At 43.3% G+C, this 15,232-nt stretch overlaps 1 protein-coding gene across 3 annotated transcripts in view; it reads left to right on the top strand.

The window, feature by feature from the left end:
- Positions 1-15,232, top strand: part of WWP1 (WW domain containing E3 ubiquitin protein ligase 1) — a 133,824-nt gene that overhangs the window by 68,471 nt on the left and 50,121 nt on the right. For all 3 annotated transcript variants that reach the window (XM_056522277.1, XM_056522279.1, XM_056522278.1), the window contains exons 7-9: positions 1,544-1,725; positions 8,384-8,699; positions 14,251-14,346. In XM_056522277.1, coding sequence (XP_056378252.1) covers positions 1,544-1,725; positions 8,384-8,699; positions 14,251-14,346 — 594 coding nt within the window. The remainder of the gene's footprint in view (positions 1-1,543; positions 1,726-8,383; positions 8,700-14,250; positions 14,347-15,232) is intronic.

A 15,232-nucleotide genomic window follows, 5' to 3' on the forward strand; every position in this document is an offset into this window, starting at 1 on the left:
GTCTTTCGCTGCCTGCCTGTCTTTCCCTGCCTGCCTGTCTTTCCCTGCCTGCCTGTCTTTCCCTGCCTGCCTGTCTTTCCCTGCCTGCCTGTCTTTCCCTGCCTGCCTGTCTTTCCCTGCCTGCCTGTCTTTCCCTGCCTGCCTGTCTTTCCCTGCCTGCCTGTCTTTCCCTGCCTGCCTGTCTTTCCCTGCCTGCCTGTCTTTCCCTGCCTGCCTGTCTTTCCCTGCCTGCCTGTCTTTCCCTGCCTGCCTGTCTTTCCCTGCCTGCCTGTCTTTCCCTGCCTGCCTGTCTTTCCCTGCCTGCCTGTCTTTCGCTGCCTGCCTGTCTTTCGCTGCCTGCCTGTCTTTCGCTGCCTGCCTGTCTTTCGCTGCCTGCCTGTCTTTCGCTGCCTGCCTGTCTTTCGCTGCCTGCCTGCCTGCCTGCCTGCCTGTCTTTCGCTGTCTGCCTGCCTGCCTGCCTGCCTGTCTTTCGCTGTCTGCCTGCCTGCCTGTCTTTCGCTGTCTGTCTTTGTCTGCCTGTCTTTCGCTGTCTGTCTTTGTCTGCCTGTCTTTCGCTGTCTGTCTTTGTCTGCCTGTCTTTCGCTGTCTGTCTTTGTCTGCCTGTCTTTCGCTGTCTGTCTTTGTCTGCCTGTCTTTCGCTGTCTGTCTTTGTCTGCCTGTCTTTCGCTGTCTGTCTTTGTCTGCCTGTCTTTCGCTGTCTGTCTTTGTCTGCCTGTCTTTCGCTGTCTGTCTTTGTCTGCCTGTCTTTCGCTGTCTGTCTTTGTCTCTTTGTCTGCCTTTGTCTGCCTTTGTCTGCCTTTATCTGCCTTTGTCTGCCTTTGTCTGCCTGCCTGTCTGTCAATCTCCAGTCCAGAAGCAGCCCACAACCAAGATGGAGCACTAGAGGCAGTAAAGTGAGGCTGCGTTGGATGGCGCTAACTAGCAGATATAATCCTAGTTTACTTAATTATTAAAACGTTTATTCTGGACTTCGTGGTTGTCAATGACCTGACAAAGGGAAAGGGATCTCTCAAGATGCATCCAACCCTGAGAACCGGGAAGAGATGTCCTCCGAATGAATATAGACGCAGCACGCCATTCATGCTCTATCTATAAGGCTTCTGAACTCCATTTGGAAGCTCCTAAAAGAATAAAAAAGCTGCCTTTTCATTTATTCGGAGGACATACATATACATATGATAAAAACAGAGAACAAATGTCTTATGAAAAAAAGAAAATGGCTGTGGGCATGAAAGCCTGTGCTCCATTCATTCTGTATGGGGCTTCCGTCCATTGCCTAGCTTGGTGCTCCGCTATATTAGGAAGCCCCATTATTTAAATGTAACCATCTATGGAAACCTTGGCCTCCAAACTGTGGACTTCCCGCTGTTGCGAAACTACAACTCTTTGGCTGTCTGGTCATGCTGGGAGTTGTAGTTTTGCAACTGCTGGAGGTCCACAGTTTGGAGACCACTGCTATAGGGCCACCCAAGTTTTTTCTTTATGTTTATTTACACATTCTGTGATGTAAATTAATACTGTTCTTTTATTCCCCCATCTGAAGATCTTCTAGTGACGTTCCCAATGGGACCTCTAATGAAACCCCATCCAGTTACGCCGAGCAGAATGCCTTCAATGCACAACTAGCGAACGGAGACGGCACTCGCTCCCCTTCTCATGTTGCAGCCAGACCCAAAAATACACCAGCACCAAATCCACTTACTGCACAGGCTGGCACTAGAACTGGTACGCACAGATTCCTCCTTTTCTTTAAACTATTCCATTTGCATATGAACTCCAGCACCCGAATAGTATGGGCTCCTTATTGCTATGCGCTGTGAGGAGTCAATGACTGTGGAGCACTTTAATGATGACTTATGCAATAAACTCATCTTGGCTCGAGGACAAGTGTCTGTCACAAGACTAGTAAGGTTCAGTTTACAGCGTAGGATTCTGTATGCCGACTTCATTTAACCCATTCAGACCCAAACATGCACAGTACATGTATACAAATCTGCATGTTTTATACCATCTAGATCAGTGATCTTCAAACTGTGGCCCTCCAGCTGTTTGCTGTCCAGGCATGCTGGGAATTGTAGTTTTACAGCCGTCTGATCTTGAACGCAAACAGGAAATTCTCTTTTCATCTTGTTTAGTTCCTATTTCTGCCTGGTGAAATACATGACCGGAGAATAATGCAGAGATTCCAGACAAAACACATCCTGTGCTCCTTTTATGTCGACTGCAACAAAAATGTGTCCCCCAGCAGCTTAAAATTCTTGCTCTTTAACATTCCCATGTGATCTTAGTATTAGGGATTAACCATTCTGGTTTCCAGCACACACTGGTGTGGTTAAAGGGAGCTGGGGATGTGGGTCTCTTGATCCCTCATGCACATGGTGGATCTCTGTGCCTGGTTGGTCCTTTGCCTAGAACTGGCATGGCAGGGCATGGAGGAGCTGTCTGCAGTTACATGGTCCCTGTGCGCTGCCATACTTAAAGGGGTTATCCACAATCACTGGGCGAAATGGGACACCATCGCGACCAGTGATTGGCTGAGCTAGAAGGTCTTGTATCAAATGCTCATGTTGGAAGCGAGAAGAGATCGGGGAATGTTGCTAGGTAATATATATTTGCAAAACATAGCAAAAAATATGTTTCTAGGGCAGTGGAAATAGAAAAAAAAAACGTAGCTAAAATATACAATGTGTTTCTAGGGCAGAGGAAATAGAAAAAAATATATATATAGATATAGATACAGTCATGGCCGTAAATGTTGGCACCTCTGAAATGTTTCAAGAAAGTCAAGTATTTCTCACAGAAAAGGATTGCAGTAACATGTCTTGCTATACACATGTTTATTCCCTTTGTGTGTGGTGGAACTAAAACATAAAGGGGAGGAAAAAAAGCAAATTGGACATAATGTCACACCAAACTCCAAAATTGGGCTGGACAAAATTATTGCCACCTTTTTCAAAATTGTGGATAAATAAGATTGTTTCAAGCATGTGAAACTCCTTTAAACTCACCTGGGGCAAGTAACAGGTGTGGGCAATATAAAAATCAGAAAGCAGATAAAAAGGAGAAAAGTTCACTTAGTCTTTGCATTGTGTGTCTGTGTGTGCCACACTAAGCATGGACAACAGAAAGTGGAAAAGAGAACTGTCTAAGGACTTGAGAACCAAAATTGGTGAAAAATATCAACAATCTCAAGGTTACAAGTCAATCTCCAGAGATCTAGATTTGCGCAACATTATCAAAACGTTTGCAACCCTTGGCACTGTAGCTAATCTTCCTGGGCGTGGACGGAATAGAATAGTTGATGAAAGGTGTAAACGCAGGATTGTGCCGGATGGTGGATAAGCAGCCCCAAACAAGTTCCAAAGATATTCAAGCTGTCCTGACTGCTCATGGAGCATCAGTGTCAGCGCGAACTATCTGTCGACATTTAAATGAAATGAAACACTATGTCAGGAGACCCAGGAGGACCCCACTGCTGACACAGAGACATAAAAAGCAAAACTACATTTTGCCAAAATGAACTTGAGTAAGCCAAAATCCTTCTGGGAAAACATCTTGTGGACAGATGAGACCAAGATAGAACTTTTTGGTAAAGCACATCATTCTACCGTTTACCGAAAACGGAATGAGGCCTACGAAGAAAAGAACACAGTACCTACAGTGAAATATGGGGGTGGGTCAATGATGTTTTGGGGTTGTTTTGTTGCCTCTGGCACTGGGTGCCTTGAATGTGTGCAAGGCATCATGAAATCTGAGGATTATCAATGGATTTTGGGTCGCACTGTACAGCCCAGTGTCAGAAAGCTGGGTTTGCGTCTGAGATCTTGGGTCTTCCAGCAGGACAATGATCCCAAACATACATCAAAAAGCACCCAGAAATGGATGGCAACAAAGTGCTGGAGAGTTCTGAAGTGGCCAGCAATGAGTCCAGATCTAAATCCCATTGAACACCTGTGGAGAGAGCTTAACCCCTTAAGGACCGGAGGTTTTTCCGTTTTTGCATTTTCGTTTTTTGCTCCTTGCCTTTAAAAAATCATAACTCTTTCAAATTTACACCTAAAAATCCATATGATGGCTTATTTTTTGCGCCACCAATTCTACTTTGTAATGACGTCAGTCATTTTGCCCAAAAATCTATGGTGAAGCGGGAAAAAAAATCATTTTGCGACAAAATTGAAAAAAAAACGCTGTTTTGTAACTTTTGGGGGCTTCCGTTTCTACGTAGTACATTTTTCGGTAAAAATGACACCTGATTTGTATTCTGTAGGTCCATACGATTAAAATGATACCCTACTTATATAGGTTTGATTTTGTCGGACTTCTGGAAAAAATCATAACTACATGCAGGAAAATTAATACGTTTAAAATTGTCATCTTCTGACCCCTATAACTTTTTTATTTTTCCGTGTATGGGGCGGTATGAGGGCTCATTTTTTGGGCCGTGATCTGAAGTTTTTAACGGTACAATTTTTGCATTGATAGGACTTATTGATCACTTTTTATTCATTTTTAAATGATATAAAAAGTGACCAAAAATGCACTATTTTGGACTTTTGAATTTTTTTGCGCGCACGCCATTGACCGAGCGGTTTAATTAATGATATATTTTTATAATTCGGACATTTCCGCACGCGGTGATACCACATATGTTTATTTTTATTTACACTGTGTTTTTTTTTTTTTATTGGAAAAGGGGGGTGATTCAAACTTTTAATAGGGGAGGAGTTAAATGATCTTTATTCACTTTTTTTTTTCACTTTTTTTTTTGCAGTGTTATAGGTCCCATAGGGACCTATAACACTGCACACACTGATCTTCTATGTTGATCACTGGTTTCTCATAAGAAACCAGTGATCAACGATTCTGCCGGATGACTGCTCATGCCTGGATCTCAGGCACTGAGCAGTCATTCGGCGATCGGACAGCGAGGAGGCAGGAAGGGGCCCTCCCGCTGTCCTGTCAGCTGTTCGGGATGCCGCGATTAGCCGCGGCTATCCCGAACAGCCCGACTGAGCTAGCCGGGAACTTTCACTTTTAGCCGCGCGGCTCAGCTTTGAGCGCGCGGCTAAAGGGTTAATAGCGCGCGGCGCCGCGATCGGCGCTGCGCGCTATTAGAGGCGGGTCCCGGCTTCACTACTGTGTAACCCCGCGTTATATCAGAAGAGCAGGACCAAGGACGTACCGGTACGTCCTTGGTCCTTAAGGGGTTAAAATTGCTGTTGGGAAAAGGCGCCTTCCAATAAGAGAGACCTTGAGCAGTTTGCATAGGAAGAGTGGTCCAACAACCTGGCTGAGAGGTGTAAGAAGTTTATTGATGGTTATAGGACGTGACTGATTGCAGTTATTTTTTTCCAAAGGGTGTGCAACCAAATAAGTTAAGGGTGCCAATAATTTTGTCCAGCCCATTTTTGGTGTGACATTATGTCCAGTTTGGGTTTTTTCTTCCCCTTTTTGGTTTAGTTCCAATACATACAAAGGGAGTAAACATGTGTATAGTAAAATATGTGTTACTGCAATAGTTTCTGTGAGAAATACTTTATTTTCTTGAAAAATTTCAGGGGTGTCAACATTTACGGCCATAACTGTATGTATACACATATACAGTGCATAGTGAAAGTTTTTGGCCCCTTGAACTTTCGACCTTTTGCCACATTTCAGGCTTCAAGCATAAAGATATAAAACTGTAATTTTTTTGTGAAGAATCAACAACAAGTGGGACACAATCATGAAGTGGAACAAAATTTATTGGATATTTCAAACTTTTTTAACAAATAAAAAACAGAAAAATTGGGCGTGCAAAATTATTCAGCCCCCTTAAGTTAATACTTTGTAGCGCCACCTTTTGCTGCGATTACAGCTGTAAGTCGCTTGGGGTATGTCTTTATCAGTTTTGCACATCGAGAGACTGAAATTTTTGCCCATTCCTCCTTGCAAAACAGCTCGAGCTCAGTGAGGTTGGATGGAGAGCGTTTGTGCAGTTTCCAGTTCTTTCCACAGATTCTCGATTGGATTCAGATCTGGACTTTGACTTGGCCATTCTAACACCTGGATATGTTTATTTGCGAACCATTCCATTCTAGAGTTTGCTTTATGTTTTGGATCATTGTCTTGTTGGAAGACAAATCTCCGTCCCAGTCTCAGGTCTTCTGCAGACTCCATCAGGTTTTCTTCCAGAATGGTCCTGTATTTGGCTCCATCCATCTTCCCATCAATTTTAACCATCTTTCCTGTCCCAGCTGAAGAAAAGAAGGCCCAAACCATGATGCTGCCACCACCATGTTTGACAGTGGGGATGGTGTGTTCAGGGTGATGAGCTGTGTTGCTTTTACGCCAAACATAATGTTTTGCATTGTTGCCAAAAAGTTTGATTTTGGTTTCATCTGACCAGAGCACCTTCTTCCACATGTTTGGTGTCTCCCAGGTGGCTTGTGGCAAACTTTAAACAACACTTTTTATGGATATCTTTAAGAAATGGCTTTCTTCTTGCCACTCTTCCATAAAGGCCAGATTTTTGCAGTATACGACTGATTGTTGTCCTATGTACAGAGTCTCCCACCTCAGCTGTAGATCTCTTCAGTTCATCCAGAGTGATCTTGGGCCTCTTAGCTGCATCTCTGATCAGTCTTCTCCTTGTACAATCTGAAAGTTTAGAGGGACGGCCAGGTCTTCGTAGATTTGCAGTGGTCTGATACTGCTTCCATTTCAATATTATGGCTTGCTCTGTGCTCCTTGGGATGTTTAAAGCTTTGGAAATCTTTTTGTATCCAAATCCGGCTCTAAACTTCTCCACAACAGTATCTCAGACCTGCCTGGTGTGTTCCTTGTTCTTCATGATGCTCTCTGCGCTTTAAACGGACCTCTGAGACTATCACAGTGCAGGTGCATTTATACGGAGACTTGATTACACACAGGTGGATTCTATTTATCATCATTATTCATTTTGGTCAACATTGGATCATTCAGAGATCCTCACTGAACTTCTGGAGAGAGTTTGCTGCACTGAAAGTAAAGGGGCTGGATAATTTTGCACGTCATGATTGTGTCCCACTTGTTGTTTATTGTTCACAAGAAATTACAGTTTTATATCTTTATGTTTGAAGCCTGAAATGTGGCAAAAGGTCGAAAAGTTCAAGGGGGCCAAATACTTTCACTATGCACTGTGTATATATGTATGTGTGTGTGTGTGTATATATATATATATATATATATATATATATATAGATAGATAGATAGATAGATAGATAGATATATTTTATATTATATTCTTTACTCTTTCCTCTGCCCTAGAAAAAAAATAAAAAATATATATAATATTATTATTATTATTTTTTTAACCATGGATAACCCCCTTGTATCTGTGGAAAAAAATCCAAATGCCATATTGTGGGGTCTGAATTTTGGTTTTTGAATCATCCCCCAAGGACTTCTTGTCTATTCATGGCCAATGTTCAATCAGGGGAAAGAGGGACATGACCCCTCATTGGCCATAATGGTCTCTTTTTTTTCTACCAGTTACATTGCTGTATTCTAAAAGGTTTAAGGCTGGGTTCACATGATAGAATTTCCTCACAGAATTTCCTCAATGAAAATAATTCTCATCAGGAACTTCTATTGGCATCAACGGAGCTTTTGATTTCACAAGGTTTCCTGGCTGAATTTCCACTTGGAGTGGCCGTGACGCCCGTGACATCACGGCCACTCCCCCTCAATTCAAGTCTATGGGAGGGGGCATGACAGTAGTCACGCCCCCTCCCATAGACTTGCATTGAGGGGGCATGGCCGTGGCGTCACAAGCCTCCGCCCTCCGTGCATCGGATGTTTGGGTGCCGCACATGAGATCACGGGGGTCCCCAGTGGCTTGACCCCCGCGATCAGACATTTATCCCCTATCCTTTACATAGGGGATAAGATGTCTAGAGGAGGAGCATCCCTTTAAGGGTACGTTGGCATATACAGGATCCTGTGCAGATTTGATGCGCAGGATTTGTAACTGCCGATTAGAATCTTTGCTCAATCATTTAGTTCACATTGAAATCTGCAGCAGAAAATCCTGCGCATCAAATCTGCGTATGTGTGAACGTACCCTTAAAGTACCCAGCAAGTCACAAAGCATGGGCTACAGAAGACCTCTATAAATCTGTCTCAGGCAACACATACAACCAGCCCTAGATCAGACATGAACCCCGGGAGAGCCGTGCACTCACCAGTCCCTGTATGCTGCTGTATTTCATATAAATCAACAGCTATTACTTGTATAGATCAATATGGGATTCAGACAGCTGTTATTGGCTTGGTGCAACCATGCTTCCTACTGTTTTTTCTGTGTTGTAGATGTCTTAAACCCTTTTGTCTATTTCTTATGCTGAATATTGTTCCTTTTCAGTTAATGGCACAGCTGCTGCACCAGAAGCCAATAGCACATCTTGCCATGAAGCGGCAGCGGCTCCTGCAGAATCCCTCATATCAGATTGCACGGACTCTATGGCTAACACACACACAGCAACTAATACCACTTCTGAAAGTGGCACACCCGCTGCTAGTGCTGCTCCTGAACCTGTAAGGGCTACGGACTCTGTGTCATCCTCCGCTGCTGGCAGCTCGAGTCCCGAAGCAGGGAAGCCAAGGCAATCGTCTGCTGCTGCCCCTGTGGATCCTGTGAGACAGCAGCCTGGCACCGCCGCAGAGCCTCTGCCATCTGGGTATGTTGATGCTTTGTAGCCTGTTAATGCGCCTGTCACTCGTATTACAGCAATGTCTGCAGTGCAGGGACGGCTCGCTCCGGGTCTTCTCTGCTCTGTTGATTTATGGTCATCCTTTTATTGTGTCTTTTAATAGCATTATTGATTTCAAGTATATTAATTCTTTGTCTGCTGTGACCATTCTGTTTCACTGTAATTATCTGAGACAATAACAGCCATTTCAGACATATATGTTTACAGAAACTTGTCATGATGCTCCAGTACCCTATTACAGGGGTGTGGAAATTTTATAAAAAACTACTTGTCCACGGGACTAAAATGGAGCAAGATCCACTTGTCTGGGCCAATTTTCGCTTTTACGCTCTTTTTTCCTCCTCACCCTATAATAGCCATAACTACCTACTATAATGACACCTTTTAATTTTTCAATAACATATTCTCTGAACCAAAAAAAAATAAAAATAAATATATATATATATATATATATATATATATATATATATATATATATTAAGGGAAGTGAAATTGAAATAGTAAAAGATAATTTTGCAGATTTGATGGTTTTTCTTTTCTGCGCCATTTACCTTGTGGTTGAGGTAACATGTTAGTTTTATACTTTAGGCGCCTGATTACAGAAATACCAGATTTGTATGATTTACGTCATGTTTTACTAATTCTGAACTTTTTCAAATTTTTTTAATTGCCATTTTTTAACCCTTGTAGCTTTTTTTTTCCGCATACCAGGCTGTATGAGGGCTCATTTTTTGCGCCATAATCAGTTTTTTGTATCGGTGCCATTTTGGTATTGATCTGACTGTTTAATCGCTTTTTAACTTTTTTTTCTGGGATATTGTAAAAATTGCAAATCTGTGGTTTGGTATTTTTTTACATTTACCGTACGGGATACATAATGTTATATTTTCATAGGTTGTACAATTACACACGAAGCGATACCAAATATGTTTATTTTTATTATGTTTACATGTTTTTATATAGGAAAAGGGGGTGATTTGAACTTTTAACATGGAAGGGGTTAATGCAGCGGTCTTCAAACTGTGGCCCTCCAGATGTTGCAAAACTACAACTCCCAGCATGCCCGGACAACCAACGGCTGTCCTGGCATTCTGGGAATTGTAGTTTTGTAACATCTGGAGGGGCACAGTTTGAAAACCACTGGGTTAATGTGTGTCTTTCAAACTTTTATTAAAACTTTTATTTATTATTTTTAATTTTTTTACACTTTATTACACTTATAGGAGGAATCATTAGATTCCTCAGACAGATGAATAGATTCTATTGAACTCTATTAATCTGTGTGCTCTGTGATCCATTGATAGAGCCTGGTCCAGCCAGGATCTATCAATGACAGAGCCGGGACAGGAGGAAGCAGAGGTAAGTCCTCCGGCTACCTCTATAGTGGATCGCCCCCCTGCGATCGCGCTGCGGAGGGGCGATCCACCCCACTAGCCCACCAGGGAGCATTGACATGTCCCTTTAGACGCCGCCGCTCTACTTACAATACCAAATATTCTTGGGGGATTTAAATTCTGCTGATGAGTTTTGTTGTGCTAAAGACTTGAGTCGTAAGTCAACGATTTACCTCCAATGTGTATTTGAAAAAAAGGATGATATATTTATTATACACATCTACTATGATATGCTTTACCCTGTGAGACGGCTTTTATGTCATTCTTAACCCTGTGATACCAGGAATGGACCTGAATTAATCAGCCGTTTTGTTTAAAGGAAATCTGCAGTAAGTTAAACTTATCCCTTATCCTCCGTAATCTCCTGCATCAGGCTCTGGCTCTGCAGGAGGCATGCCGGCCACAGCATGACACCGCGGCCGACTACCCCCGAAGTATCTCTATGGGAGGGACCATGCCTCTCCCATAGAGCTGTATGGGGGGGGGTCTCAGTTGAGCTCAGTGAGCTCGACGCTACGAGCATTAGCCGGTGCCGGGATGGGGAAGAAGTGTTTTTTGTTGCCATTGTCCTTTAAATGGGTTGTCTCATCAGGGTCAGCTCTTAGCCGGTGACTTCTTTCTACAGGTGCTCTTCTATCTAACTTAATTTAATGTGTGAGAAGAAAATAACCTATTGTTTAAATAGGTTAACTCTATTTAAAAATGTTTGGTGGTTTGTTTGTTTTTTCACATTTTTCATGTTATTCTCTATATTTAAAAAATAAACCAAAAATCTTGCAGTTTCCATTCTGGCCACTATGCCAGAACTAAGTTGACACTTCCTGTTCTGTACAAATCACTTTCCAGTAATCTTCTTCTTCATAGACGTGAATACTGTGAAAAGTGACACCAGTAGATAAGAGGTACACGCAGGAGCTGTTGCTTACAGATTAGTCTCCCCCCCGTAGAATGACATCTTAAAAGTTCACTCGGCATGCTCAGACATCTTTCCCATTGGTGCATGGGACAGCTCCTGTCTATTGTTGCCTATATCCATGGGGCTTGCTGTAAAGCATGTTTCTAAATGCTGTTAAAACCAGTTCGGGCAAGATGGCTGCCCACATAACAATGCACAAAAAATGAATTATACAATCAAGAAACATATTATAACGTGTCAGTATCTGGTGGCATCAGTAAATAAAAATGTAGGCGACACATTCACATTAAGTGGGAAGTTATGACAACTTAGAAATAAAAGCCCAGAGGATGATGGGAGATTCCCATGACAACAACTCTTTTTAGGTGCAGGGGTGTCATGGCCATGTTATGTAAATGTATTTTCGGTTACATAAGACATGACTATACACACACAGCTGCCACTATTCAAGCCAATGAGGAAGGATGTTGTCTCAAGGGATTTAGATTTGCATAAGGTTCCTATGTCAGCACAGTACACAACCCGTCATCAGGACATGTCTAGTGCACCATTGAAGTGTACCTGTTAATAAAAACAAAACTCTTGACATGTCCTAGGGACCTTTTTAAAAGTTTATTTTTTTGTCAAGGTCTGCATGATCATTCCCTGACCGACCACGAGAACGAGCTTAGTGTCTATAAGACGAGGACGGCCCCAAAGACTTTGAGTCTGTCCCGTCATGGGACACAAATCCGGGAAAGAACACACTAAGTTGTCACTTCTCCCAACACATTCTAGTGATTGGTCGGGGTCTGAACACTCAGATCCTGACCAGTCCAAACTATTCAAGGGGTATTCCGGCTTTATACATCTTATCCCCTATCCAAAGAATAGAGGATAAGATGTATGATCGCAGGGGTCACGCCCCCTTCCATAGACATAAATGGAGGGGGTGTGGTGTGATGTCACTAGGGGGCGTGGCTGTGACATTACGTCCCCGCCTCGGAGGCAGCGCCCGGCATAGGATGCATCAAAATTGCGGGGGTCCCCAGTGCTGGGACACCTGCGATCATACATTTTATCCCCTATCCTTTGGATAGGGGATAAGATGTATAAAGCCGGAAAGGCCCTATTATTGTCCATGTGACCTATCAAAAGTTGTACTTTTAGTTTTTTTGTTTGTTTGTTTTTTTATCACAGTGCCCACTTATTCTGTGGATGACTTGAATTGAGCAGGTCTCAATGATATATGTGTGTGTGTGTGTGTGTGTGTATATATATATATATATATATATATATATATATATATATGGGAACACTAAGATAACACCTCCTAGATCTGAATGAATGAACTAATCGTATGAAATACTTTCATCTTTACATAGTTGAATGTGCTTACAACAAAATCAAACAAAAAATTATCAATGGAAATTAAATTTATCAACCCATGGAGGTCTGGATATGGAGTCACACTCAAAATCAAAGTGGAAAAACACACTACAGGCTGATCCAACTTTGATGTAATGTCCTTAAAACAAGTCAAAATGAGGCTCAGTAGTGTGTGTGGCCTCCACGTGCCTGTATGACCTCCCTACAATGCCTGGGTATGCTCCTGATGAGGTGGTGGATGGTCTCCTGAGGGATGTCCTCCCAGACCTGGACTAAAGCATCTGCCAACTCCTGGACAGTCTGTGGTGCAACGTGGCGTTGGTTGATGGAGCGAGACATGATGTCCCAGATGTGCTCAATCGGATTCAGGTCTGGGGAACGGGCGGGCCTGTCCATAGCATCAATGCCTTCCTCTTGTAGAAACTGCTGACACACTCCAGCCACATGAGGTCTAGCATTGTCTTGCTTTAGGAGGAACCCGGGGCAAACCGCACCAGCATATGGTCTCACAAGAGGTCTGAGGATCTCATCTCTTTACCTAATGGCAGTAGACTACCTCTGACAAGCACATGGAGGGCTGTGCGGCCCCCCAAAGAAATGCCACCCCACACCATTACTGACCCACTGCCAAATTGGTCATGCAGGAGTATGTTGCAGGCAGCAGAACGTTCTCCACAGCGTCTCCAGAATCTGTCACGTCTGTCACAAGTGCTCAGTGTGAACCTGCTTTCATCTGTACAGCGCACAGGGTGCCAGTGGCGAATTTGCCAATCTTGGTGTTCTCTGGCAAATGCCAAATGTCCTGCACAGTGTTGGGACTGTAAGCACCACCCCCACCTGTGGACGTCGGGCCCTCATGGAGTCTGTTTCTGACCGTTTGAGTGGACACATGCACATTTGTGACCTGCTGGAGGTAATTTTGCAGGGCTCTGGCAGTGCTCCTCCTGCTCCTCCTTGCACAAAGGCAGAGGTAGCGGTCCTGCTGCTGGGATGTCGCCCTCCTACGGCCTCCTCCATGTCTCCTGATGTACTGGCCTGTCTCCTGGTAGCGCCTCCATGCTCTGGACACTACGCTGACAGACACAGCAAACCTTCTTGCCACAGCTCGCATTGATGTGCCATCCTGGATGAGCTGCACTACCTGAGCCACTTGTGTGGGTTGTAGACTCCGTCTCATGCTATCACTAGAGTGAAAGCACCGCCAGCATTCAAAAGTGACCAAAACATCAGCCAGGAAGCATAGGAACTGAGAAGTGGTCTGTGGTTACCGCCTGCAGAATCACTCCTTTATTGCGGGTGTCTTGCTAATTGCCTATAATTTCCACCTGTTGTCTGTCCCATTAGCACAACAGCATGTGAAATTGATTGTCAATCAGTGTTGCTTCCTGAGTGGACAGTGTGATTTCACAGAAGTGTCATTGACTTGGAGTTACATTGTGTTGTTTAAGTGTTCCCTTTATTTTTTTGAGCAGTGTATTTGTATGTGTATGTGTGTGTATATATATATATATATATATATATATATATATATATATATATATGTGTGTGTGTGTTTCACATGTTAAATGTACTCTAAAATGCTAATACTTGAATTATTGGTCATTCTTGGGTTCTGTTACACAATTTTACTAGTCCACGATCTTCTTGTATGAATGGTTAAGGGTCCTGTTTTCCAAATAGTGTGTCTTCAGCTGTTGCAAATCTACAACTCCCAGCATGCCCGGACAGCCTTTGGCTGTCCGGGCATGCTGGGAGTTGTAGTTTTGCAGCAGCTGGAGACACACTGTTTGGAAAATGCTGGTTTAGGAAATATAACGATTTGTTAACCCTTTTTTTGCAGGTGGGAGCAACGAAAGGATCCTCACGGTAGAACCTATTATGTTGATCACAACACAAGGACTACAACTTGGGAACGACCACAGCCTTTACCACCTGGGTAAGTCCTTTATGTTCATCTGAACCCTAAAAGGTTAATAGAAATTATCTACTTTCTCTAGTCAAGTCTGTAATAATGTGATCATGAGAAGACACAATGGGGGAGATTTATCAAAACCTGTGCAGAGAAAAGTTGCCCATAGCAACCAATCAGCTCGCTTCTTTCATTTTTAAAGAGACCTCTGAAAAATGAAAGAAGCAATCTGATTGGTTGCTATGGGCAATTTTTCCTCTGCACAGGTTTTGATAAATCTCCCCCAATATAATTTCCTATTTACAGGATATGCCATGAATTTCTGATAGATGTGAGTCCCACTTCTGACACCAGCAGTTATCGGGATCAAGTGAACTCCCCCTCTGTTTGCTGATTTACAGATTTCCTTTGGCCCTGTCCTCATATAATTCATGATGGTGGTGCTTGTATGTTCTTTACTCCATTACAGTCAGTGGGATTCCTTAAGGGGTTATTAAGTTTAGTAAAATATATCCCCTATCCAAAGGATTAGGGATAAGTGTCAGATCGTTGGGGGTCCCAGCAGGGTCTCCTGCACGGCGCTCCGGCTCTCCTCCATCACGGAGTGGGGATCAGCACATGTCCTCCATACATCTCTATGGGAGAGCCGAAGCGCTGTACTCTTATAGCTCCATCTCTGCCATAAAGCTGCATGGTGCGGGTGTATTGACCAACACTTTGTGCGGTGGTTGACACTGCTTCCTGCATGGGGAGAGCTGGGTGCCAAGCAGGAGTGCCAAGCTCCTTTTGTATCCTCATGAAGTGTGTGCTGAAATAGCTTCACTAGGCAAATCCTGCAAAATATAGATTTCTACACTTCTCAAGGCAATGGATTATGTTGTATATTGATGTTGTAACCTAAAGAGAAAACTAA

The sequence above is a fragment of the Hyla sarda genome, chromosome 5 (genome assembly GCF_029499605.1).
Source record: "Hyla sarda isolate aHylSar1 chromosome 5, aHylSar1.hap1, whole genome shotgun sequence".
NCBI classification, from domain to species: domain Eukaryota; kingdom Metazoa; phylum Chordata; class Amphibia; order Anura; family Hylidae; genus Hyla; species Hyla sarda.